The following is a 27,619-nucleotide window of genomic DNA, read 5'->3' on the forward strand; positions in this document are numbered from 1 at the left end:
ATTATTTAAAGTTCAAATATAAAACTATATAATTATATACTGTTTGTTTTTATTTAAGAGAAATTTTAAAAACATTTTTATTCTAAGAAGATTTATTTTAATTGGTGTTTGATGGTAAAAGTTGATGTAAAAAAATTAAGAAAAACAAATTAAATTAATCTAACTTTTTAAATAAGAAAATCAAATTAAATTATCCTAACTTTTTAATGTCATCATCATAGCCTATAGACCAGTGATTCCCAAAGTGGTCTATATCGACCCCTAGGGGTCTATGACAACCTGCAAGGGGTCTCTAACATATTTCTGATCTTACATACTCGTCCAAAGTTTTCTCCTTTTCATCACCTTTCATCCTTCACCACACTGCTCAAATGTCACAGTTGTTGGGTTTCTTATCTTTTTTTACCACAATTTATTTAGTGCTTAAAGCGTTGGATGTATCACAATCAGATAGTAATTCTGATTCTTTCTCTATATTTGTGAATATTATTTAATATTAGAAAGTTTTGATAGAAAATAATAATAAATGAAAGAAATATGGCAGTAAAAAAATAAAATTTATTTCTTGAACTGCTTCTGCAGCTTCAATAACGGTTCGTTCTTACTTTTCCTCTTCTGCTTCTTTAACTCGCCCGTTTCTAGAGCTTTCTTCATCGCCTGATGTAAATGAAAATGAAAGAAAAAAATGTTAATATATTGTCAGCGGCGCATTGAAAAGGGTAATTCCACAGAAATATAATTCTTCATTTACATGGATATTATGACAGCAACATTATGTCATAGTCAGCGGTGCATCAAAAAGGGGAATTCCACAGAAATATAATTTCTTGTTTACAACGGTATTATGGCAGAAACATTACGTCGTCGTCAACAGCGCATCGAAAAGGGGAATTCCACAGAGTTGTTCATTTACATCAACATAAATACGGGCAAAGCTCGAATGAACATACACACTTTTACTTCGGACTTCGTGTTGTTACTACCTCAAGACTAACCTGCCTTAGGAAGAATCACACAATATAATAATCAGTCATGTTCTATCAGTTTTGCTTAACAATGCATCGAGAGGGCTAGGGTTGGAATTTCTCTACAAAAAGGATTTATGCGAACAAATTTTACCAAAAAAGATACTTATTTTATTTGGTTTTTTTGTTCGTGGTTTAAGAATTTTCCTTATATAAAACTAGCCTAAGTTATTCTTTGTTCCAATCGGAACAAACGGACAAATAGACAATAATCTAAAAACGTGTAATTTTGGTATATCTACCATATAAATATTGAGCAATGGTAGCCCAGCTGTAGAGAACAGACTTTCAAATTGGTGGATGGTTCGATTCTAAGAATTCAGTCTTACATATAATTCACACTTGCGTTAATTATTTAACTTTGCCACTGACCACAAAGTTTCCAGGGGATGTGCAGCAGCGTCCTCTACATACCAATACCACATGCGATCACCAACCCCCATACCAAGTGCCGCGAATACGGTATACCACCCCATAGATATTTTTGGGAGAGGCACATGACTTACAGTGCTATACCGAATTATATCTAATATATAAAATTCTCGTGTCACGGTGTGCGTGAATGAACTCCTCCGAAACGGTTCGACCGATTTTCGTGAATCTCAGCGCGCATATCGGCCAAGGTGGAGAATCGGATAACAGCTATTTTTCATCCCCCTAAATGTTAAGGGTGGTCCACCCTCAAATTTTTTTGACAAAATTTTTTGTTTTTATTTTTTTATAATACAGCATATAAAAATACATACAACCCTAAATTTTCACCCCTCTACGATCAACCCTTACATGACAAAACAACAATTGCGGGATAAGCTAGTATATATATAATCCCATCCAAAAAAAACCCAACATATATTGAATAATGAATTTTTTAAATTTAATTTAAAACTACCGATTTTCTATAAAAATATAAATGTTTGCATTACCTGCAAAGCGTTTTCTTTGAGTTGTGGTGGAGGCATTTCGTTCAGAGTGGGGAACTTGAAGGAGAAACCTTTGGGGAAGAGCGGTCTCGTGAGCAATGCGTCCAGCTGTTTCCTTTTGATGTTTAGCGCTTTATCTATGGTCGGGTCTATTTGTGACCTCGGTCTATGGTAAAGAGTTAAGAAATTTTTTTTTTTTCAATAAAATAATCACACAAAAACCACCACTATGACAAGTATTCAACGACTTCGTTGGTCCAACTAGTGGGAAGTCTGCCCACGCTGCAGACTAGTGGTCACCATTCGAAAACCTTCTCTATCAGCCATCGTACGAGCGATGTACCTTCCACCAGACCTTCCTTCAGACGTGCAATTCTTCGAGATTCTTCTGTGGATCTCATTTCTCATCTCCCGGTGAAACCCCTAGCATAACCCTCTTCATTACTCTCTAGGTGACCTTGTGCCTTCTTAAGTTCTAAGTGACCACGTCTCGGATCCATATATCATCACCCTCAACACAGTTAAGGACCTTCGTCTTCACGTTTCAGAGCCTTCCGAATGCTGCCCATTCGAGTGATCACTTCCTAAAAGCGTAAATATTAAAAAAATATTACGTTTATAAAGGATACAAGTCATCATCGTCAATGATGATGTCCATCTCCCTGGCGGCCTTCTCCCTCCATCCTTCCGCTTGGTTGGCGCGTCGCCTCTTCAGCATCAGGCCGTCGACCTCCCTCGCCAAGGCTACCGTGTCGCGTATACCCGGGATACTTTGCTCCGCAACCGGGAATGTCGGAAGTTCTGATGCTGGAATAAAGTTTTTTTTTTATCCATTTATTCATATTATTATATTGTATTTTAATACGCAGTATTATTAAGATTCGATTTTTAAACATTACCCATACATTTGAAACCAAATTAGCTTACATTCACCCTTTCAAAATAAATAACTTAACTTTTAATATTTTCAAGTATATTTTTGATCGGTCCAATTTTTTTATACGTTTTTTGTGGCATTCTTTTATGAATTCTATAAATAACTTATTTCTTATATTTTAAAACATAGTTTTAATAAACCTACAATAAAAATATATAGAAATTAAAAGATGAAGAATTGATACTGAAATAAATACATACATTCTTAAATCTTTTCTTTTGCGATTTATGAGAGTGATAGATGTTTATACACACAAACACACCATTTTATTTATATATATATATATATATATATATATATATATATATATATATATATATATATATATATATATATATATATATATATACTCACATGTATATATATATATATTTATATACATATACATAGATTTGAAAACAAAATTCGAAGCTAATCTCATTTAAACATTTTTTAAATAATCATCCTTAGACATAGACACGCGCTATACCCTCCATCGACTTTTTTACACTATGTTGTCATCTTCAACCAAAAGTTACCATAAACAAAAATATGCTTAGGTAAAATATACATATATATACACACACACATATGTGTGTGTGTGTATATATATATAATACTCCTACTGAGATCACCTTGCCTACGGATCAGAGACGTTGTCGCTGAAGATTGGCCTCAAAAGACCCAAGGTAACGCAGAGAGCAATGGAGAAGTAAAAATGAGATCCAGAGAAGAACTGATCACCGACGCAGCTCAAAGGATTGCTCGTATGAACTGACAGTGGGCAAGGTACAGGCACGTGCAACACGCCTGAAAGATTCTCTAATGGTAGGAGCCGGTAGACGCGGTGTGAGTGGTCCCCCCACTGGGGTGATGGTCGACATACCTATGCTAAAGTTGCTGATCATCGGAACCCTTGACAAAACATTTTATATTTAATATTTAATGGAATCACTCGTTACCTTGCGGAAGTCCATCCTAAGTAAGAAAAGGACCAATATTTAACCACTTCCGCACATCAGTGGTAGTCGTGCAACAAAGTGCACCGCTCGCCAGCCCGCTGATAAATGCGTATGCGGCAAACAATGTGAATCACACAACCGCCACCGCCTAATCACTCAACACGTGTTTCACCCCTCCACGGGGCATCTTCAGGAGTTATGTTACACCGATTAGTGCCTAACACAGATTCTAACTCTAGATGCTGATGACAGCGGACATCCAGTCGGTTGGTGACCTTAGGGGATGGAAGGTAGAATGGAGGGCTAGATGCCTTGCAATGAGCTTCTATCGACTGAGGTCATCAAGACATTTGCAAAAATCATCAGCGCCAACAATTTTAGGTCAGTCTACTCACTTTTGTTCAAAGTACGACACAGCTTGGTGTAAGAGTAAGCCTCTGATGGTTCCATCATGAGGATGGTGAGACCCTCTTTAGTCGCTCGAGCCGTACGCCCACTTCTGTGAACGTAATTCTGAAAAAAAAATGAAAATATTTTTACCACTCATACTACAAAATATGACAAGCCCAGAAAAAAAAACTGTCAGAAATTGGTTATTTATTTATGTTTTATTTTTAATTTAATATTAATCCCTCTTTTTATATGTCACCTATTTAATGGAACCAAAATCGAATGATTTATTTTTAATCTGTTTCCTCTTTTTATATGTCACCTATTTAATGGAACCAAAATCGAATGATTTATTTTTAATCTGTTTTCTCTTTTTATATGTCACCTATTTAATGGAACCAAAATCGAATGATTTATATTTAATCTGTTTTCTCTTTTTATATGTCACCTATTTAATGGAACCAAAATCGAATGATTTATATTTAATCTGTTTTCTCTTTTTTTTATATGTCACCTATTTAATGGAACCAAAATCAAATGATTTATTGTTAATCTGTTTCCTCTTTTTATATGTCACCTATTTAATGGAACCAAAATCGAATGATTTATTTTTAATCTGTTTCCTCTTTTTATACATCACCTATTTAATGAAATCAAAATCGACAAGATATAAGAAATTTTACATCAAAATTTAACTTTTAAAATGACAAAAAATAAAATAAAACAACGAATCCTTACCTCAGCAGTTTTGGGAACCTGATAGTGAACCACGTGATCGACATCCGGGATATCAAGCCCACGGGCCGCAACGTCGGTCGCAACCAGAACCCCGTGGGGGTCGTCACGGAATCTATCAAAAAATTAATACATTAGCTTGAATAGCTTGTATAGACAGCTTGACTAGCGCATCCAGCGTTTTCCGACCTCAACAAGGATATATGTCAACTTTCTGGTTCAACATCCTTCACCGGGCTTATCACCGATCTCCACTCCGAGACCTTCAGAGTCAAGTGCTCCTCTGTTCATCACACAATGTTTCCTGACCACTGATACCTTGAGAGGTTTGCTGCCAAATATATATTATATCACACATACATAGTTATTTCAATTCCCCATTACTTTTTGGTAGTGGATCTATCGCCACTATAAAATCTTCAGCGCCCTCTAGTAGTAACGAAAGGCTCCACATCTTTTCAAAAACCCACAATATTTTTTTCATTTTAAGCCATATAAGAGCTAAGATAATATAAAAGAGTAATTCTCTAAAATAAATATCTTCTTTCGTTGCATGAAAATCTATCACTGAACAACAATACTAATCTACAATACCCGGCGATAAATATTTCACATCGACGTTTGGAAAGAGACAATCAGCTAATTTCGGCCTCGTAGAGCGTTATCTCTGTCGCACGAAATACAACGACTGACAAAACGTCATACAGGTAATGTGGGACAGAGATAGTGCTCTACAAAGCCGAAATTAACCGATTGTCTCTATCCAAAGGTCGACGTGCAATGTTTACCGCCGGGTACTGTATTTCACGGGGGGGGGGGGGGGCATAAGAATTTTAGAAATGCTAAAGTAGTATATGCCACAAAAAAGGTTGAGAAACTCTGGTCAATACATGATAATAATTTTGAGCATATTTACCTTTCTAGATTCTTCAGCCTTTGTCGCTGTGGCATGCTGGCGTGCAAAGGTAGCGGATTGCATTTAAGCAGGCCTAGAAGTTGTGCTAACCTGAATAATAAAGCCTTCGTTATTACTTAAAAGTATCATAAATATTTAAACATACTGTTACAATCACGAGTTACAGAACCCTCTAAATAAAAACACTGAACCCTAGGATCAAGAACACGCGTGACCTTGAAGTTATTTATAGATTTTTGTGTACGGTTTTTGAAAATTCTAACCGAGTACAATCTCGTACTTACTAGAACCTTATCCGTGCTATCTTCATCTACAGAGACAAAATATTTTGCTTTCGGGCAGGATATAATTTAATTTTTTCACTTTACTGCTTTGATTGCCTTTTTCGTACGAACACTACGTGGATGGTCAGATATTTTTCTGTCACAAACAGAGGAGGTTTCATTGCACCTATCAATAGCCCGGTACAAAAATATTTGACTAACACCAAGCGCATGCAATCGCAGCGATTCTGTTCTCTTTATCAACCCACTCCATTTTAACATCACACAATATTTTACAATGTTTTGGCGCGAAAATGAGAACAGACAATGAACTGTCATTTTGACAGATTCCAAATTCAAAAGTTACATTCTGTATATTTTTAATTATGACAATATTTATGGCCAGACTAAATATTAATTTAATTGTGGTTCAAAAAACTTTTTTTATCGAAAATTCCAGAATTTTAACTTTTTTTCATTATAAATTAAAAAGGGAGTATATTAAAATCTCACCTTTTAACACTTCCTATAGAGTTACAGAATACAATTGTCCTTCCGGGATGCGTTTTTAATATGTAATATAAATATACGTCCTTATTTTCTAAAGAGCAGGCGATACGGCATTCTGTTAAAGTCTCCGCTGCACCTGGAACATAGAATATAAAAGATTACTTGTAACATTATCATTTCAAGTAAGAGGGGACCAATATATAGCTACTTCCGCTAGGTAGCAGTAGTCGTGCGATAAAGTGCACCGTCCGCCAGCCACCCCCGAGTCTGGTGTTTGGCACTGGTCGGTGTAACATTACTCCTGAGGATGCCCCGTGGAGGGGTGAAACACGTGTTGAGGGATTTAATGATGGCAGTTGTGTAATTCGTATTGTTTGCCGCATACGCATTTATCAGCGGTCTGGCGGACGGTGCACTTCATTGCACGACTACCGCTGCATAGCGGAAGTAGCTATATATTAGTACTTTTCTTACTTAGGATGGACTTCCGCAAAGTAGCGCCCGAATCTATTAGATATTATCATTTCAGTTGGGATGTCCACTACTGGACATGGTCTCTGCCACAGATTATTAATCCAATGACATTTTTTTTATGGAGCCTTGATGGCACGGGATAAATATATAGGACATTTGTGCATGGCTGACACATATTATCCTATACAAAGTGATCACTATAAAATATTTTACATTAATTTATATTTTTTATTTCAATGCTACAGGCCAAAAACTTCTGGCTGTATAGGGTCTGTGGACATAAAGTAAATAATATACGAAGGTGAATCAAAAAGTTCTTAGAAGTGCATATATATGAAACCTTTTTGGATCAAGTTCGATATTCAAATTAAAGAGTGTCTATCACACTATATTTATGCAGACTCACTTGTTTTTGTCAGTTCGTTCGCATGTAATAAATTTTTTTGTGCAACGAGTTGCTAAAAAGTCAAAATTATGGATAAAAGTGAGTTACGTGCGGTGGTAAATTATCTCAGTTTGAAAAAAATGTCTACGAAGAAATTTTTTTGGACATTCAGCAGACATTAGGGGGTGATGCTGTACCCTATTCTACGGTTGCGTACTGGGTGGCTGAATTTAAAAGAGGTAGATCAAGCTGTAAAGATGACCCGCGTTCTGGGCGGCCTTCAACCTCCGTTACAGAAGAAAATGTCAAAAAGGTTGAGAATCTGGTTTTGGAAGACAGAAGAATGACTATAAAACATATAGCTGAGATCCTAAAGATATCTTTTGGTAGCGTTCAATCCATTTTAATTGATTCACTGGGGTTCAAAAAAGTGTCTGCAAGATGGGTGCCACGAATGTTAACCGACGAAAACAAAAAGCGACGTTTGGAAATTTCCAAGCGTAATCTCGAAATGTTCCAGCGTGATTCGGATATTTTTTGCCGTCGCCTTGTCACCATGGATGAAACGTGGGTCCACCATTTTGATCCTGAAACTAAAAGACAAAGCATGTCTTGGAAACGACCATCCTCTCCATCCATTAAGAAATTTCGAGTTGCTCCTACCGCTGCCAAAGTTATGGCCTCTGTGTTCTGGGATAGTGAAGGAATCCTTTTTATTGATTACATGCCAAAAGGCCAGACGATTACTGGACCCTATTATGCAAATTTAATCCCGAAAGTGCGTGAAGCGATTAAAGAAAAACGTCGTGGAAAACTGTCGTTGGGCGTGTTGTTCCTTCAAGATAACGCTCCTGCTCATCGATCGGAAGTTGCGCTCAACGCAATCCGCTGTGCTGGCTTCAATCTCCTTGACCACCCACCATATTCTCCGGACTTAGCCCCAAGTGATTTTCACTTATTTCCAAATTTAAAAGAGGAAATTCGTGGAACAAAATTTCACGATAATGACGCGGTTATAGCTGCCGTAGAGGACTTTTTCGAGAGTCAAGAAAATATTTTTTTTTCACAAGGAATAAGGAAGTTAGAAACGCGTTATTCTAAATGCATTGCATTGGAGGGAGATTATGTAGAAAAATAAAATATTATTATTTAAATTTTTGCATTTTTTAATATTGATTCCAAGAATTTTTTGATTCACCCTCGTATATCCGAACTTTTAAAATGCCTTTTCTTATTACACCAATACCTCGCTTTGCGTCGTTCTTTTGCGTTTTTTTCGAAGTTGCGTCGCTACTTAATTAGTACTAATTTTCACTGTGCGTCGTTATGTTTTCGAGTTTGCGTTGTTTTGGGTTCAAGTATAATTTTTTTTTTAAATTCTAAAATATAGCAACACTTTTATTTCTAATTGCGCCATGCTCCAATTCGGCGATTCCCTTTCTAACTAAAAATCAACGCAATTTGAATACAGTTTTATTTTCACTTTGTTTTGCTATTTTTAGAGTTCAGTTACGTACGTAGTGTGTTGTGCTTTTTTAAAAAGAAAATAATATATTTACATAATTTTTTATGTGTTGTTTCTGGTTACAAAAATGGTAAATATTATTGAAATTTATTTATTGGCAGAGTTATATTATTTTTGTTGTTTAAATATCTACTTTGTTCAATTTTCTTTTTAAAAAGTAGTTTTTAGTAACCCTGGAACCTATCTTCGATCTTTACATGATTTGCTATAGAAAATCTTAATTCACTTTGCGGCGTTTCAATTTGCGTCGTGTTTTTTTGGAACGTAACCACAACGCAAAGTGAGGTATTGGTGTAGATTAATTATGTAAGATTGCAAACATGCAAACAATTATCTTTTTTGTAAGCAGAAACAACATGTAAAAATTTAAATAAATTTATTATTTATTTATTACAACACATTACGTAATTGAAACTGAACTCCAGAATTAGCAAAACATAGTGAAAATAAAACTGTATTCAAATTGCGTTGATTTTTAGTTACAAAGGAAATCTCCGAGTTTCGATGGCATGGCGCAATTAGAAACAAAAGTGTTGCCATCTTTTAGAAAAAAAAAAATTAAGGACTCTAACCCAAAACAACGCAACCTCGAAAATCTAACGACGCACAGTGAAAATTAGTACTAATTAAGCAGCGACGCAACTTCGAAAACACAAAACGAAACGACGCAAAGCGAGGTATTGGTGTACAAAGTATGAATTGTATTTTTTAAAATTTTACATAAAATAAATAATTTTATATATTTTTTTAAATATATCCTTACCCAAGTTCTGAGTGGTGATGTCCACAACTTTGGGCTCAGTCATTCCGATCATTGTGACGAGTCTCTTTATCTTCTGCTGCGGGGTCATCTTCTCTATTTTTCTATTTATTATCTTCCCACGTGGTGTCACCTGGAATATATATCTTATTATTTAACACATATTTATTAGTTGTAGATTTAAATGCTTTTAAATCGTAAATACATAGCTCAAAAAACTAAACCTTTTACACGTATTTCAAATCACCATATATAAAGAATAAAGTGATCACTCTGAAATATGTCAAAGTAATTTTTTTTAACAATTTTTTTTAACAATTCTTGTCAATAACTGCTAAAATTAATTTTAATATTAAGTATAGATAATAATTTTTAAACACGCTTTCTATTACTGTATAATGAATACTTCATTTATTTTTTAAACCATCAATTTATAAATAGGATGTACCTTGGAATAATTGACAGCATATGAGCTATATATACATTCCTTTAGAGCTTCTATAAATATAACCAATCAACCTGTATATGTTGAAGTATCAACAGATTTACAACACTGTTCTGAACTATTACATATATATTAACATTTTTATTAGAAATAAATAAATATACATATATTAAAGATTGACAGTTCATCCTTGAAAAATATTATCAGTGTGAACACAGCTTTAATACTGATTTATAAACCGCAAACATAATTGTATTATACTTTTAAAGAAACATTTCGTCACATATAGGCTTGACGTTGATTTATGGGACACCATGCACATTAGATAAACATTTTACTTTCATCATTTCGTCAGTAAAAAACACCCTCGCTTTGGCACAGATTAAAAAAAAAACGTGTTATTAGATTTTAAGTGAAATATAAGATAGTGAAGATCTCTTACCTTCTTTCCTTTCATATGGACGGGGAGATCGTGGACTAGAGTGAGAGTTGCGGAGAAGACGAAGTTCTGCCTCGTGCTGCGCTGTGCTTCGTCATCGTTCAGACGCTCTAGCAGTGGATGTAACTCCTCAAAATGACCCCTTTCAACCATACGGTCAGTCTCATCGATGGCCAGGAACCTTAGAAATATCAGGAAATAATTTGATATAAAAGATAAAATTCATTTATTCAACATTGGAACTTTTAACAGAACTGTTATTGTTCGTCAACTTATTATCTATTTTATTTTTGACTCTGCTTTGCAAGGTGTTATAGTTGTGGAGAAGAAGCAGGAAGAAACTCCACAACAACACATCCTATAATATATAAAGATATAGCCTAAATGAAATCAAAATAATCAGGCGACATCACTTCCAAGGATTCTTGTCATTTAAATATTCGTTTATTAAATAATAATCTTTTTTCGTGAATTGATATTTTAATATTCCTTTTGAATTTTGTAAATGGTAGTCTAATAATGTTTTGCGATATTTTATTAAAAAACCTAATAAATTGGTACATCCAGACATTCGTGCATTTGAATTTATTATAAACATACAATATATTATCATAAATATATTGGGAAGTCAGTGTAAGAATATTGAACTTTTTAAACAGCTTTCTCAAGGAGATTCATGACCCTATGCCGTAAATAGCACAGATATCTTTCTTTTGAAAATGAATAAATAATAAATTTTTAAGACATATACAGGATAATCGGACATAGATGTAAAAAGTGTATATGTATATTTATTTCAACCGTAAAGTCAGTATTTACGCGAATAACAATGCTATAGCAAAGCACATAGCGTTTAAATTCGCTTGATAATGTTTGAATTGTAATTACCAGTCATAGCAAGCTCTTTCAATCAAACTCTTGCGAGTGAAAGGGACAAATGATCAAAATGGGCGTCGACAATTGTAAAGAAATGTAAAGCTGCGTTTACATGCGTAAACTTTTTTTGTTAATAAATTAACAAGACTATTTAATTATTTTCATCCATCGTAAAAAATTCAACTGCCTTTTAATATTAAATCTATATTAAAAAAGAATTTTAGAATCTTCAAAAAAGGCATAAAGCATGTATATTGCAAGACATAGGCTACCCCCAAAGATCGCCACGATGATGAGTCTTACGCCACATCCAGCGACTCCCCGCGATCTTAATTTTGTCGTCGGTCCCACTAGTGGGTAGGCCTACCCACGCCACGTCTACCATCTCGTGCTCGGCAAATTTTGTTATCACAATTAAAGATAGTATTTTTAAGTATCGCACCATATAAACTAATTTGAAAGCCAGTGACCCAGCAGTGGGAAACATAATGCTAATGCATACTAACTTCACAGAAGATAGCTGCTGTAAATGCGGTTGCCCCTGGGTAATTAACTCCCAAAGCCTGCCAGGAGTAGCTACCACTATCTCCGGACCTGATCGCAACACCCTCTCCTGTTTCACCGCAGCCATTCCACCCACTATTGTTGCAATCTTAATGCCTGTAATATTAATAATTATTTATATTATTAACCAGCTATTGGCTTGGAGCAGTCCAATAAAGAGAGAGTAAAAAACATAGCAACCACACTTAAAGGTACTGTACGATCGATCATATATCCGACAGTAAGAAAACCGACGGGAAAAAAAGACACATTCCGTGATCGAGCCAGTCGGGGCTGACGGCGAGCAACCGAAACGGTCAGGTTGGGTAATTAAGACAATAAAGTTATGCGGGCTTTATTACACCTTTCACTGAAGCTGGCAGGCCCGTCAGAGTTCAATCTGATTTTAATTTCCATCAAATTGATTGATTCTAATATTCTTCTCATGAAGTACAGCCATGGTCAAATTAAAATGATCCTATTATATATCCATTAACAACTAAAATTGACCAAAAATTGTCTGCCAACAACCAAGATATAAAACAAACTACCAGACTCATTGTTTTCACTAGCAAGCATGTATCATCGACCTGATCACTTAAGATCAAGTGACAAGGAACTAAAATGCTTTGTCTGTAGATAAAAAAAACTCACGAGACTTTTTCAGTACGACTGACAAAAGTATTCCATTATAGTGTTTCATATACATAAATAAATATTTATACACCCTCAATAATACATTTTTATTAACATATATCACCTGTATATTTAGCAGCTGCTATCAGATGCCTGCTGATTTGTATCGCCAACTCTCTTGTTGGTGTCAGTATCAATGCATACAGGGGCTTCCCTGTCCTTACTTCCACACGACCTGGCATTTCAATATTATCTATTACCTTCACACATCCAATACCTGTAAAAAAAATAAACTATGAAAGCCTAGAATAGCAAATAATAAAACTCAGATATATACATTATGACACTGTAATTTGTTAGAGAGCAACGTAAAGGGCTATGGTCTGAAACTGCTAGATCGAATCAAAAATGAGGACTTCCCCAGAAGAATTAGGACCACGAGCCAGTGGATTCCACGTGGGTATGCCATGAACTAGGTGGACTGATGACATGGTTAGTCATTGGATGCAGGCAGAGCAATATCCGTCATCTTTGAGGGAGGCCTATGTGCAGTGGGTGTTTATTGGCTGAAAAGATGAATAACTTCTATCACACTTTTGTAAGTATTCATCATCGTCTTTAAGATCATAGACATCCACTGCTAGATATACACACTCTCCACACATAGATTCTCATTAAGACTGGTTGGAAGCCGCCTGCATCCAGGGTCTACCTTGACAAGATCTTTTGACGTTATGAGTGGATGTTCATACTGGTCCATGGTCTCTACTCCAAGAACCTTCCAGCCCCAGTGATCATCTATTCTGTGCAACCCGCTGGGTTACTTCAGTTACTCTCATTCTTGTTGCGATCTTGGAGAGAAATCACGGGCATATCCAACTCCTGGACTTATTCAAACCATGAGCTTTAAGTATGAAATAAATGATTTTGTTTAGTACTGTCTGTATCAAGTCTATGCAAGTAAACGAAGATGTGATAGAGAGAGAAAGAAGTATTTTATTATTTGAGATTATTAATAAATTATATGGACATAATTTTTCTACAATTAATTATTTTGTATCATCTATATAATTTTTTTATTTGTGTGGGTGCTGTAACAATAGTCTATAAAAACTTCGGAATATATGCTTGAATAATACACTAAAATGAATAATCACCTTTTTTATCAACTTCATCTACGCCATCCGTTTCTTCACCGACATCATCACCATTGCTATCTTCTCCACCAGCTTTATCTGCTTCATCATCACTGTTTTCCACCAAGTCATCAGAGTCAAGCATTTCGGACAAATGTACACAACTATCACTATCATCACTATTATACTCTTCTGTTAATTTCTTCTTTTTTATAGGCACTTCTATTTCTTCTAAATACTCTTCATGTTCATCATGATCTTCCGATATATTCTCTTTCATATTTTCCGATTCTTCATCACTGGAATCATTATTTTTAAATTGTGTATTCTTCTTTCCTTTCCTTCTTTCTTTATTTACCTGATTCTTCTTTGTTTTTTCTACCATATCATGATTTTTCTTCTTTGTTGATGTCTTTTTGTATGGAATTTCATATACGTTTAATCCAGCTTTGGCTTTCTCCTTTAATTTCATAATTCCTGATAATATTGGAAGACCGAATGCAAGGGTTTTTCCACTTCCAGTTTCAGCTGCACCAAGAATGTCTCTCCGCCCTAAAAGGATATAGTTAAAAGTTTAAAAATGTTTGTGTATGTATATATGTAGATGTACAGAAAATTTTAAAAATTATTTATGAAGTCATTTATAGTGTAGTATCTATTACCGTGCAAACATTCTTTGACATTTTTTAAATTAAGCTCAATGAAGTAGAGTCAAGTAAACTTTAATAGTATATTAAGATATAACATTAACTTACCATGAATGGCCGCTGGTAATGTAAGTTGCTGTATCTTCGTCGGATTCTTGAACCCAAGTTCCGCCAAAGCATTGATTATTTCCTCAGGCAATTTAAACTCTGCCCAAGACAGCATGTCTTCCGGTGTCAGTTTTGTATGTGATCCTGATATATCACCAAGTTTACGCTTTTTAGGCTTCAATTCTCTTGTAACTTCTACTTTTACCTTTTCTTTCTTTTTTCTTTTGGTATTCTCTTTAAGTGCCGTTGAATCTTTTGTTTTGGTTAGACTTTTATTATCTGTATTTGCTACTTCATTTGTCAGTGATGGTTTTATCTTGTCACATGTTTCTACCACAAAACCATTTTTTAGTTCTACTTTACTGTTTTGTGTTACTGTTCGCTCTTGTAACACTGCTTTTGTATTTGTTTTTGCCTCTTTCGGTGCTTTTTTCTGAAATAAATTATTTTAAATTTGTTAATTTTATCTATTTTCATAGTGTTTTGTCCTATGGCACATTACTTGGGGCATTGTTCCAGATATTGAGTCAATATTTTTAAAACAAAAAAGAGAGAGAGCAGTGCTGACTAATGACTACAAACTACTACTAAAAACTTTGAAATAAATAAATAAAAATAATAATACAATAAATAATGATAAATTGTAATATTTGGCTCTTCCAAAATAAAAGGTTGCCAACCCCTGCCTTAGACTCGAAAGTTCAGTGGGACACGTATCTGTCTTTTTTTGCCAATAAATTTAGCTTCTCTGCTTACGCTGTTTGAAAAGGGTTCTATAATAATGTTTTTTTTGTCTGCAAAACATTCAAAATTATTTAAAAACTATTATAGATAAGACATTAATACATGGAATAAAAATAAGCTATATATTCCTAGTTAATGTCTTCAAAAATTAAAAAAATCATTTACCGCACATAGTATACATGCATGTACAATAAAATTCCACAAAGACTTGCAAACAAGTTACCAGAGGATTGGCAGAAGCATCCTCTGCATACCATAATACCAAACTTTGATCACAAACCCGCCTGCCAAGAATGGCAATTATGATATATGCCCCCATAGATAAATTTGGGGGAAGCCCACGTCTTGCAATGGGTGACTATCGGTATATGTTCAATAAACAGCATTAAATTAAACTTAATGGTCATGTACTTAAAGAAATACTTAACATAATGACACTTTTCTGTTGGTGCATATGTTTAAAAGTATATTATTATTTTTTTACAAAAAAATGTTAATAAATATATAGAATATCAAGACAATGTGACCATTACTAAGTATTGTTTTTAATATTATGATAGTAATTTCTTATTATTTTTAACGCACGGAAATAACACAATTATTCCCTTTATTTACGAGAAATTGATAATATTAAAAAGAAATATATTTTAATGGGTATGTAGATAAATGAAACAGCGGGTATATAATATTAATTTACCTTTTTAGATTTCTTTTCCTCTTTATCGAAACCATAATCTGTACATTCCTCAAGACCCACAAAGCCTTGAAATTTATCGGTCATGGATACTGGAAAACCTTCTAGAGGGACTGTGTCCCACTTCATAGTTTTGAATTTTTTGGACATTGTCGGTATACTTACAACTTATCTATACGATATCACAATGTTTTTAACCTAAGATTTACTGCGGCGTGATTTTGACATAAAGTTAAACAGTGTTATCATTATCAATTTTTTATTATTACAGGATTATTTTTCATTATCATTAATAATTGAACTTGTTTAATTTTAATAAATAAAATTTAAATAAGGAGAAGCAAATAAATTAGACGGAATAAATAATATAAGAACTGATTAGGTAAAATGCATAAACACAAAAAGTTTCCAGTAAATAATATAACGCCGTTTTATTATACCTGATTATAACGTGATATTAAAAAAATTGTATCAACGAGTTAGTACTTAAGATCCTTCATAGTACACTGTGTTAAAAATAACTTTATTATTTGGAAGAAATTTTTTAAATTCACTAATAGAATTTTTTCTTCCTTTTCAATATAAAAAATAAAAATAAAAATTGTGAATATAAATTATATTTAATATCATGTTTTATATTTTGCATTAAGATTTATATTATGATGAATTTTAAATTTTAAAATATGTTTTGTACAGTGTATAATATAATGTTTGAAATTTTTTATTTTAAATATATCATAATACATTTATTAATAGTATTAATTAACACAAGTCTGCAATAAAAATATCTTTAATTAACAACAACTTAAAATAATTTAATTTAAGCAGCTGCCAAAGCTTTTTGCCATCTTGTGCATCATCATTCACAGATTACAGAGCAAAAAAATAATAGCACGCTGCCGCCGCAACCATAGATTAAAGGAGGGAGGAAGTTTGTGAGTGATCGATTTTACGCCGGCCTCCTAAAAACTCGCCAACGGCATTTCTCTTTGTTTGCCATCACGCGTGTGGACTGTTCTGAAAGAGAAGCGTCGATTCAGTGTCGAATAACTAAAATGGCGAACACGTTTCGCGCGGTGACGGTCTCCGCCGTCAACAATGACGGAGCTCTAACGCCGCGGTTCAACTTCCCCACAAACATAAACGTGGACTACGACCCTCAGGGGCTCAGTGTTAAAGTGATTCGTGCAGATCCCGTTCTCGCGCAGGAGGTCCTGGAGTTTCCCGTCCATAGCCAAAGCGAATGTTCCCGTGTCGCCGGCCAGTCGTATATATTCACTATCGACAATGAGACCTTGTTTTTCAAATTCGCGTCGGACATTGATTGTCAGAGTTTCCACCTGCTGGTCACGAAAATCAAAGCTGGCCGGTGTTCGAGCGTGTTCACCGTGCGCACGGAGGACTCCTCGGCGATGCAGTACTTCCAGTTCTACGGGTACTTGAGTCAGCAACAGAACATGATGCAGGACTATGTTAGGACGAGTACGTACCAGCGAGCGATTTTGTCGAACATTAACGATTTTAAAAACAAGGTTGTGTTGGACGTTGGCGCGGGCTCTGGTATCCTATCGTTCTTTGCGGCTCAGGCGGGCGCACGGAAAGTGTATGCGGTGGAGGCAAGCAACATGGCTCATCATGCGCAAGCTCTGGTCCGCGCGAATGGCTTGCATGACCGGATAACTGTAGTGGCTGGCAAGATTGAGGAGATAGAACTGCCTGAAAGTGTGGACGTGATTATATCTGAACCGATGGGTTACATGCTGTACAACGAAAGGATGTTGGAGACTTATCTTCATGCAAAGAAGTGGCTCAAACCGAATGGTAACATGTATCCGACTCGTGGTGACTTACACATAGCTCCATTTACCGATGATGCTTTATTTATGGAACAGTATAATAAGGCTAATTTCTGGTATCAAACATGTTTCCATGGTGTAGATCTCAGTGCATTACGTACAGCTGCCATGAAGGAATATTTTAGGCAACCAATAGTTGACACATTTGATGTCCGCATTTGTATGTCGAGGTCTGTGAGACATGTGGTTGATTTTCTTAATGCTAATGAAACTGATCTACATCGCATTGAAGTGCCATTTAGATTTGAGTTAACACAGTCTGGCACCTGCCATGGACTAGCTTTTTGGTTTGATGTTCTCTTTGCAGGCAGCACACAGCACATATGGTTGTCTACAGCGCCAACAGAGCCGTTAACTCACTGGTATCAAGTAAGATGTCTTTTGGAGACACCAATATTTGCTAAGCAGGGCCAGGCATTATCTGGCAGGGTTTTACTGCTAGCAAATAAACGGCAAAGTTATGATGTTACAATGGAGATTAATCTAGAAGGTACTAATATATCTTCATCTAACACATTAGACTTGAAGAACCCGTACTTTAGGTACACGGGAGCTCCTGCTGCTCCACCTCCAGGTGTGAACACAACGTCTCCAAGTGAGTCATACTGGAACACTATTGACACCACAGGAGGCCTGAGTAACGGACAGGTGATCCTTACAGATGCCTCACAACAATATTGCTCAACGCCTGATAAAACTATTGCTTATGGAGCCCACCCGAATATGATAAAGACAGTGATGCTGCAGGAGGAGTTCATCAAGAGGATTGGAATTAGTCAAAATGGAGACATATAATCCGCGAAGATGCGCCGTGCGCGCCTAAGGGCCCTCAGGAACCGTCATAATCGGTTGTGAACTATCTTCCGTTGGAACATTAGTGTTTAAGCAGACTTATTTATTAACGGAGCATCACAGTTTCTTTTTAAATAGGTGATTAATCAGAACGGGGAGCCTTGACTATTGGTAGGCGTTATGCATCTCCTTAAAGTTTTTGTGATTAACCCTTTTCGGTGGATGTTTTGTCAGAGGTTTGAATGACGCTTATTAGTGTAATTTGACATAGACATTGCTTTAATTGAAATTTTTTTTTTTGTAAATATCCTCCTAACTTTAACTGGTGACACAAAACTCTCCAAAAGGGTTGACGGCTTGGGCTATGGCTCTGGAACATATAGCTGTCATTGCTCAAATTTTTCTTTTAAGCGTAAACAAAACTTGTTATTGGAATCTTCATATTTGTACTTGATATCATGACAATGTAGAATTTTTCTATAAACCGGCCAAAGTTCCTCAATCTCAATTTGGGCAATGGCAGTTTACAATAATTAAGTAACGTAGCAGTTCAAGTACATGTAGGATTAAGTTATAAGTGCTGAATTTAAAATGATAATGCTAAACATTGTCAATACTCATTTATCATTAGATGCCAGAATTAAGTTGGTGATAAGCTATAAAAGTGAAGCTTTTATATGTTTTTGATATTTAAAAACATCTGTCTGCCAATCATTATACAGATTGTGTGGTAATTTTGACACGGTGTTGCCATTTGCAACAATTAGGTATACATACAAGGCTACTTTTTGTTTAGTAGAAACATTCATAAAACCTTGTACTAAAAATTGGCCTAATTTGTAATTTTGAAATTTAAAATTCTTAAAGATGCTTATTCATCTTAGTGTATTGTATATGTTGCCATGTGCATCGAGTAGTTATATTTTCTGAATTGTCTTCTAAGTTACAAATCTGAACAAATTAGAATAAACAGTAAACATCTGTGACGTCAAACAGTGAATATAGGCTTATGTGTGTGTGCCTTAATTTGTCATTCACTGCCAAAAAAACATTTAACATTTCTATATTTTATTTTTGCATACTGACAGAAAAACATTTAGTACACAGATTATAAAATTTATTTAAAGTTGTATGAAATGATTTATGACATTGGACTGAAAACTAAGAATTTTATTTGTGACTGATATGATATTGCATTGTGTCAAAGTTATGTCAAGTTTAAATAGCTTTACAGCCAGTTCAGAAAGATTTCTTTTTCCTCTCTGCGTGGATGTGTAGATGTCATATAACAGGGGTGTCCAAACTGCATCTCGCTAGCCATTTTTGGCCCCAATTGATTGTTGGATTATTTCAATATTTAAATTTACATAATCTATGTCAGCTCCTGGGAATTCGAAACAAATTACTGGAGTGAATAATTATTATTATTATTCTAACATAAAATTAGCGAAATCCAAACACTGATCATAATTACTTACCGGCATCTTAAGTATTATTAGGAGTGCTGTCATATGTGTGCCGTTATATAATTTTTGTAACAAAAATATTTGTTAGTGTATCAAATTAAATTGCAGCTTGCGAAAAATTTCAAATTTAGAACAATGGCTCGAACTGTCAAGGAGTTGGGTCACCCCTGTCATATGACATTGACAGGTCAACAGGTTTTTTTTTTTAAAAAGTTGTAGTTTTTAACCAATTATTTACACAATGTGTATTCATTTTTAAACTGTATATATGCATGTACAGAATTTACCATAAAATAATTCTATACAGACTATGCTAAAGCCACATTACCCTTTAATCACAAAATTAAATACAAAATAAATAATTTTTGTTCATTATTTCAGATTTTAAAAGTTCAAACATGTGTTTCTAATCTAAATTTTTTTTTTTGAGTTTGTTGTTCTCTGTGCTGCTTTATGAAGGAAGATAAACTTAGTTTTAAGCTGACGATTATAAAATGATTGTGATGATCTCATATATCAACACTTACCTGCCACAGCAAGTTTTAAAAATTTTCCATTCAGGTCGCGTGGGGTGTATATGACCCACGCTGTAATAGTTAAAAAAAGTTGTTTTAAGACGTATGCTTTACACTTTCTCAATACTGCAAAGCTATAATTAGCGGGAAAAAGATATAAATTTTAATATGCATTATGTATGTGCGTATGTGATGTTAAGTTATTTATATTAGACCCTACAGTTTATTTGTTTAAGAAACCTTTGATATTCAATGAGAACTGCAAATGACCTGAACGGAAAATGCAGCTGGGGTAATATACGCCCCACATGGCATGGAAATGTGTTAAAAGCTATTTTGACTTTGACTCTGTCATTTAGGGGTAGATTGGATTTATGAAATGTACCTAAGATTCAAATGAAACTATGAATTTGAAATTTTATTTTTATGAACTTCAGGAAGGTAACACTGATTTCTTATAGTGAATAGTGCATGTATAATTTTGTACAATTAAATTAAAATGATATTAAAAAATTAAAACTTTCCATATGGTAATAGAGTGGTAAGAAATGACCTGCACAAACATAAAAGTTTTTGATTAACAGTTCTACCTCACGATTTGGCAGACGGTAGTTTTTTCTTTTGGTTTCAATAGGGTTGCCAATCCTATTTCATGATGTAACAATTATTCTACGAGATGTTATTGTGATAATACAAGCAATAATCTACTTGGGTTGTAATACAGTGTTTTGTAAATAGCTCAGCATGTAAAGGGAAATATTGTTTTTCTAAGGTATTTTAATTGAATTTGTACAGTGAGAGACTGGAGTATTGAATTTTGGTAGCATACGTGACTTGGACATTGTTATTATGGGAAGTGGCAACCCTTGTTAACGCCTTAATCACTTGCCATTGGTATGTAAAGGTTTTTTTTAAGGCAGCTGGCTTATACTTTATTTTTAGCTGGCAATCTAAATTTTGAATAAGGCTCTAAATGCATTATCAAATGAAATTTTCACTGCTATCTGCTATCACACTGATGCTGTTTTGAGTGTATCCTATATATTTTATTTTGTCATCGAAAAAATTAACAAACTTTGTTTTATAAGTTACAATGGTTTCAGAAGTAATATACATATTGGCGCATCCTACAAAATTATAAGTGACTTATAAACAGCATTATTGTGGTTTCAGATTAAGTTAAGCATGTGGAAAAGTAGGTTCCGTGTATTGTATTGTCACATTTGGAACGATCACCACATCTAGTGCACGCCCAGTGTTGGTAAATGCGATTTCATTTTATAGCAGTCATATTGATTTAAGGATATTTTGTAATTTTTCTTTATCGCATTGTTACAATGAATGCTAGATGTGGGTACTCTGAAAATATTTATAGCGTTATGCATTGTTCCATTCGATTTGTCCGATGGGGCTATGTAGTCTGTAAGTGTCATAATTTCTACTTAATTTGTGATGATTGATCACTTTGTAATGCAACAATTTTAATGTTAAACATTTTGCGTTTGCAACTTGTACTGACTGTTTGCTGTATTTTTTTTTAAATCATTATTTGACTACCCACAAAGGAAACATAAGACTGGTTGCACATATTATAGAGATAATATACCGAAAAAAAGTAATATATGTATATTTTCTCGTGTATTTGAGTCCATATTTTAAATTGTCCTTACAAAGTGATCACAGTAATTTGTATGTAATGTACTAATTGGTATACAACTTTTTTTTTTGTGTAAATAAGACAATTTAATTGTAAATCAAGTCGAAATGGCGGAGTCTTTGGATTATCTCGTCACGTGAGCGTCATGGTTGTGTTTAGACGAAGCGATTGAATACAATAATATTAAGAGTCGAGCTGTGGATGTATTGAAAGGTAATTATTGTTTAACCTGTAGGTGGTTGCGGAATCGATTGCGGCGTATAATCGATTATATAGCATCGAATCGATTTCCCAATGACCGTATAACGTCCAGCCGAATCGATAATCGAATATTGTATTTTTTGTTTTTAAGTCCCGTGTATAATTATGTAGAACAATTTACTTTTAACTTGTACGGAAATGGTCTGGTTGTAAAGGTTTCGGGTCTGTACCGTTTCGGAACGCAAACATTTTCCTCGTGATGCATTTTTTTTGTCTACAGTATTACTAAGGGATGATAAATTGCGTCTAAATGTTCTCGTCCATTCTTGTCTACGAGATCATGAACTCGTTTGCGGTTTCACTATGGTTATGACAATTATTATAATTATGGAAAAAAAAAGAAATTGCAGTCATCGGACGTTTTCGGTAATAATGTGAAGTATTCTTAATCTGATTGTTGTCGTTTAATTTGCCTCTACTTCCCTTATGTTTAATCATCATCACCGTATAACCTGGTAGATGCCTACTACAAGACCCACCTCTCCCAAATATCCCAAGAACAACCTGTCTTGAGCTGCCCGAATCTAGTGACCCACCTAGTGTGAGGCATACCCACGTTTGGACTACCGGCTTGTGGTTGCCACTTGAGAATCTTTCGGTGTGCCCAACTTACTGCCACTACAGACTAGCGATTCTTCAATCTACGTCACCCACCTTGGTTCTTCTGTGGATCTCTTCATTTGAGATTCTATCAGCGGTCTACAGTGCAGTTCTTTTTTTTTTACTAAGACTGACTACATAGAAGAAAAAATATTTAAACACTAGCGTAATGAAAAGACATGTAAAGACGTATAGTTCAGTGTTTCATGTGTGTTCCAACGTGGGGTCCACGTCCCACAGTTGGGCAATTTGATTTTTTAAAGGGGCAATTCAAACGTAGACTCTACACGAGTTTAGCCATTTCGCTTTAATATATATATATATATATGTGTTACATGGGGGCGTAAGGATGTTACAGACTAAGGTGTGGCATGACACATAAAAGATATAAAAATGTTGGTAAGGTTAGTAAAATCCAAAAATATAGTTTTTTGATTTAGTGGTATTTTTCATAACAGTAAAAAAATATTTACATTATGAAGTAAAATGAAACTTGTTTTATAATTTCAATGTTTAGATGACTTTGGGCGCGGAGTCTCATCAAATGAATGGTAGGTGATACAAAAGCAAAGAAGATGATCAGCTTAAATGCGATGGTGAAATTTTGTTATTCAAAATGGTCGGAAGAGGCTTTATGGTATGTGATAAAGTTCGATGATATACAAAGTAATTACAAATAAAACCTAAAAGGGGTGAATGTTTTGGTTATTTATTGACAAATGAACTAAATAATCACCTCTAAAACTACCACCTGTTTTTAAACACCAGGAATAAAGTGATCAATGAAAAATGTTACTTATTTTTTCAATTGGAATGCGACAGTCCAATAGTCTGCAGAGATAGTAGCCTATATTATTATTTCGTATTTCATTTCTGAAACCATTAATTTTTGAATAGAGTGCAGTTCCCGGCGATAAATATTGCACATCGACTTTTGGAAAGAGACAGTCGGCTAATTTCGGCTTCGTAGAGCACTATCTCTGCTTTGTTAGTCTTATTTCGTGCGATAGAGATAACGCTCCACAAATCCGAAATTAGGCGATTGTCTCTTTCCAAAGGACGATGTGCAATATTTATCGCCGGGTAATGTACCTCTTTAAAGATATACACCTGTTTACAATCACATACGAGTATGTCTAACGAAGAAATAATAAGTTGGTTTAACTAAGAATAAATAAATCAAAGTAATGCCTCACTGGCGTTGTACCTGTCCACACATCGTATAAGTAAGACGTACCTGGAAAGGTCGTCAGGTGAACAACCTTTCCGAACACCTTTATCTTACTTTCAAAAAGTTGGGCATCAAAGGAGTAATTATGATTGAATAAACAGTGTTCCGTCACGGGTTTTTCAATGTTCGAAATTAATTTCTTAAAAAAATGAAATACATTATCCTAATTTAAAAATTCGAAATTTAAGCTTGAATATTGAAATGTTAAAACTGGCTGAATCAACAATTTTCTTAGGCATAATTTCAGATAAAAAGGTAAGAAAGACAATTGAAAGATGTTAATATGGCTAAGCTTATAGTACCCGACGATATTTCACATCGACCTTTGGAAAGAGTCAATCGACTAGTTTCGGCTTCGTAGAGCACTATTTCTGTCCCACACTACCTATATGACGTTTTGTCAGTAGTGCGACAGAGATAACGCTCTACGAAGCCAAGGCAAATATTGTATTTTAATTATTTTCATAGCACTTTATTATGGGCTGTTGCTTCCGAAATTAATTCAATATTTATTTTGCAAAAAAAGCTGTTTTATTGGGTATTTATACCTTGAAAGATATTTCCTTAGAGATGAATTTAAATAAATTGGTATTCAACTACAAAGACATATATAGGTTGCTTCTCAATACATATTTAATATTATATTGTGTTTCAAAATTTAAATAATTATATACGGAATAATGATAGACGCAAAACAAATAATAATAATGAATAAATTTCTTCTGCAAATAGTTGGATTCTTCGTGGGTCTGTGTAAACGTATATGTCATAAATTTACAAAAGATATTTATTACTCTGCACCTATAAACTTAAATCTTAATTTATTAATTGACTTAAGTCTCTAGGAGTTTTTTGTTTTTTTGGAAAGTGCGCAACTTGATTAGATTAATTCATTTACGTTTTATATCATAATGTACAAATCAAAAATTGGTAATATATTTAAAAAGATGAGATTTAAGAAAACTAATAATGCAAAATAATTGATGAAAAGTGCGTATTGATGTCTAAATGAATAAAGACATTGTATATTGAGGAATTGGAACTCAAATTAATGTTTGTAGCTTGATGGAGACAACACGTGATTATATTTTTATTAGTTATTTTTAGATTATTGAAGTGCGCTTGTAGCGAAATAATCGCAGTTGTCAAAATGCTTTCGCTTATCTGTCAATCCATTAGTCTACGCATGCGCAAAATCTAAGGACGCGCGGCGTATGATTGGTTGGCAGTTGTCAAAACCGCGTCTCACGCCGAAAAATATTATGAAATATAATAATGGCGAACGGCGTCAAGTGACTTATGTGTTGTTGTTTGTGAATTTGTACTAAATCTTTGGAATATGGAATTGAAGACTTTCATTCGCATGACAAATAATTTATTACGGCGTTGGTGTATCTGAAGTTGTAGGCGGATGACTTTTAAAATGAACTGTGTCTATCTTTCATCCAAGCGTTTTAATTTTTGTGCTCCAGCTTGTAAGGTGTTGTCTCTAACATTGCCTGTCTAACCTGTTGAACTCCATCACGACTGGTGACCCTCGTTGAACAAGACGCCATTTCATAGACATTGTTACGTGGTGTGAGTGCAAACAAAAACGATAATGGAAAGGTCCGATAATGATGTAGACCCTAGAGTACTGCGCGTTGGCGTTCTAGTACCGCCTTTTGGCCGGAAGAACCTGCGCTATGATTTGCCAAGGTAGAAAACCAATGATTGCTACATCGACGACATTCTTGTGTTCTCCTGTAATGCGGAAAGCCATCGTGCTCACTTGTGCGAACTCTTCAACCGACTGAAGAAGTACGGGGTGCTGATCAACACTTCCAAATGCGAACTTGGAAAACCAGAAGTCGATTTTTTTGGATACAGTGTTTCAGCTGCAGGATCCAAGCAGCTTGAGAATAAGGTTCAGGCGATCATGAACTACCCTATTTCTAAGACCGTCAAAGAGCTTCGTCGCTTCTTGGGGATGTTAAACTTATCGCAGATTCCTTCCCGGTGCTGCGGCAAGGTCATGCTCCTTTGAACGCTTTGTTTGCTAAGCAGTCCGAAGTTAAAAGGTTCTCATTCAGTCCAGATGACTCCAGACCTTCAGGAAATCTTCGAGAAATGCAAAACTTTCATTTCGAAGGCAACCTTACTTACACATCCAGATAGTTCCACCACATGGACTATCGTTACTGACGCCTCAGAATCGGCCATTGGAGCTGCACTGCAATAACAAAAAGGAGATGACTGGGAACCTTTAGCTTTCTTCTGCCACTAGCTAACCAGTACTAAAGCGAAGTACAGCCTTTACGATCGTGAACTTCTAGCCGTGTATGAAGCTATCAAATACTTCCGCCATATGATCGTAGTTAGGACTTGTGTAGTGTACACATACCATACCATAAACTACTAACTTTCGCCTATTCCATGTGCAAGGAGAAATGTCCTACGACAGTTCCGACATCTCGACTTCATAGTACAATTTACGACCGACATTCGCAATCTACCAGGAAAAAAGAATCTTGTTGCTGATTCCTTGTCTCGCGTAGAAGAGATATCCTCCATCGACTATCAAACTCTTGCGCAATATCAGGATACAGATCCAGAACTGCAAGATTTGTTCTTCCAAGGTCCCAGCTTGAAACTTGAGAAGACAACAACAGTGATACTCCAGTCTACTGCGACACCTCTTTGGGACTACCCCGTCCTTATGTCACTCTTCAACTTCGGAGACAGATCTTCGACACAATTCATGAGCTACATCATCCTGGAATCGCAGCTACTGCACGACTAGTCTCACAAAGATTTGTATGGCCAGGGAAAGACTGTAGAGAATGGCCAAACCAATGTTTGCATTGTCAGCAATACAAAATCTCCAGACATACCAAATCTTCCTTTTCCTCATTTCCTACCCCATCTTCGAGGTTCTCTCATATTCACCTCTACATCGTAGGACCATTATCATCTGATTTCAGGTACTGCCGTACGGTCATTGATCGATTTACACAATGGCCTGAAGCAATTCCACTTAAGGACATCACTGCAGAGTCATGTGCTGCAGCCTTACTCTCGGGATGCATTTCTCGAGTTGGTTGTTTTTCAAGAGTGACAACCGATCGGGGACACCAGTTCACGAGCAAGCTCTTCCGTTCTCTCATAACTCTGGTGCACGTCACTTCTGCACGACCGCCTATGATCCTGCTG

At 35.2% G+C, this 27,619-nt stretch overlaps 2 protein-coding genes across 2 annotated transcripts; one reads left to right on the forward strand and one right to left on the reverse strand.

Moving 5' to 3' along the window:
* Nucleotides 1-540: 540 nt before the first annotated feature.
* On the reverse strand, nucleotides 541-16,275 carry LOC137925383 (ATP-dependent RNA helicase DDX24). Its single transcript, XM_068768815.1, has 14 exons — nucleotides 16,053-16,275; nucleotides 14,612-15,044; nucleotides 13,878-14,408; nucleotides 12,845-12,997; nucleotides 12,048-12,201; nucleotides 10,669-10,846; nucleotides 9,785-9,914; nucleotides 6,641-6,773; nucleotides 5,865-5,954; nucleotides 4,952-5,063; nucleotides 4,219-4,336; nucleotides 2,575-2,752; nucleotides 1,949-2,111; nucleotides 541-657 (listed from the first exon to the last, which is right to left on the reverse strand). The coding sequence occupies exons 1-14, from the start codon at nucleotides 16,197-16,199 to the stop codon at nucleotides 559-561; spliced, it is 2,619 nt and encodes an 872-aa protein (XP_068624916.1). The 5' UTR covers nucleotides 16,200-16,275; the 3' UTR covers nucleotides 541-558.
* A 697-nt stretch (nucleotides 16,276-16,972) lies between these two features.
* On the forward strand, nucleotides 16,973-22,990 carry Art4 (arginine methyltransferase 4). The gene has a single exon (XM_068768774.1). It carries the CDS (start codon nucleotides 17,105-17,107, stop codon nucleotides 18,698-18,700), a length of 1,596 nt encoding a protein of 531 aa, XP_068624875.1. The 5' UTR covers nucleotides 16,973-17,104; the 3' UTR covers nucleotides 18,701-22,990.
* The last annotated feature ends 4,629 nt before the right edge of the window (nucleotides 22,991-27,619 follow it).

This window comes from Battus philenor, unplaced genomic scaffold (genome assembly GCF_028537555.1).
Source record: "Battus philenor isolate CCGP_79_NKW_IND1 unplaced genomic scaffold, ilBatPhil1.0.hap1 SCAF_27, whole genome shotgun sequence".
In the NCBI taxonomy this organism is placed as follows: domain Eukaryota; kingdom Metazoa; phylum Arthropoda; class Insecta; order Lepidoptera; family Papilionidae; genus Battus; species Battus philenor.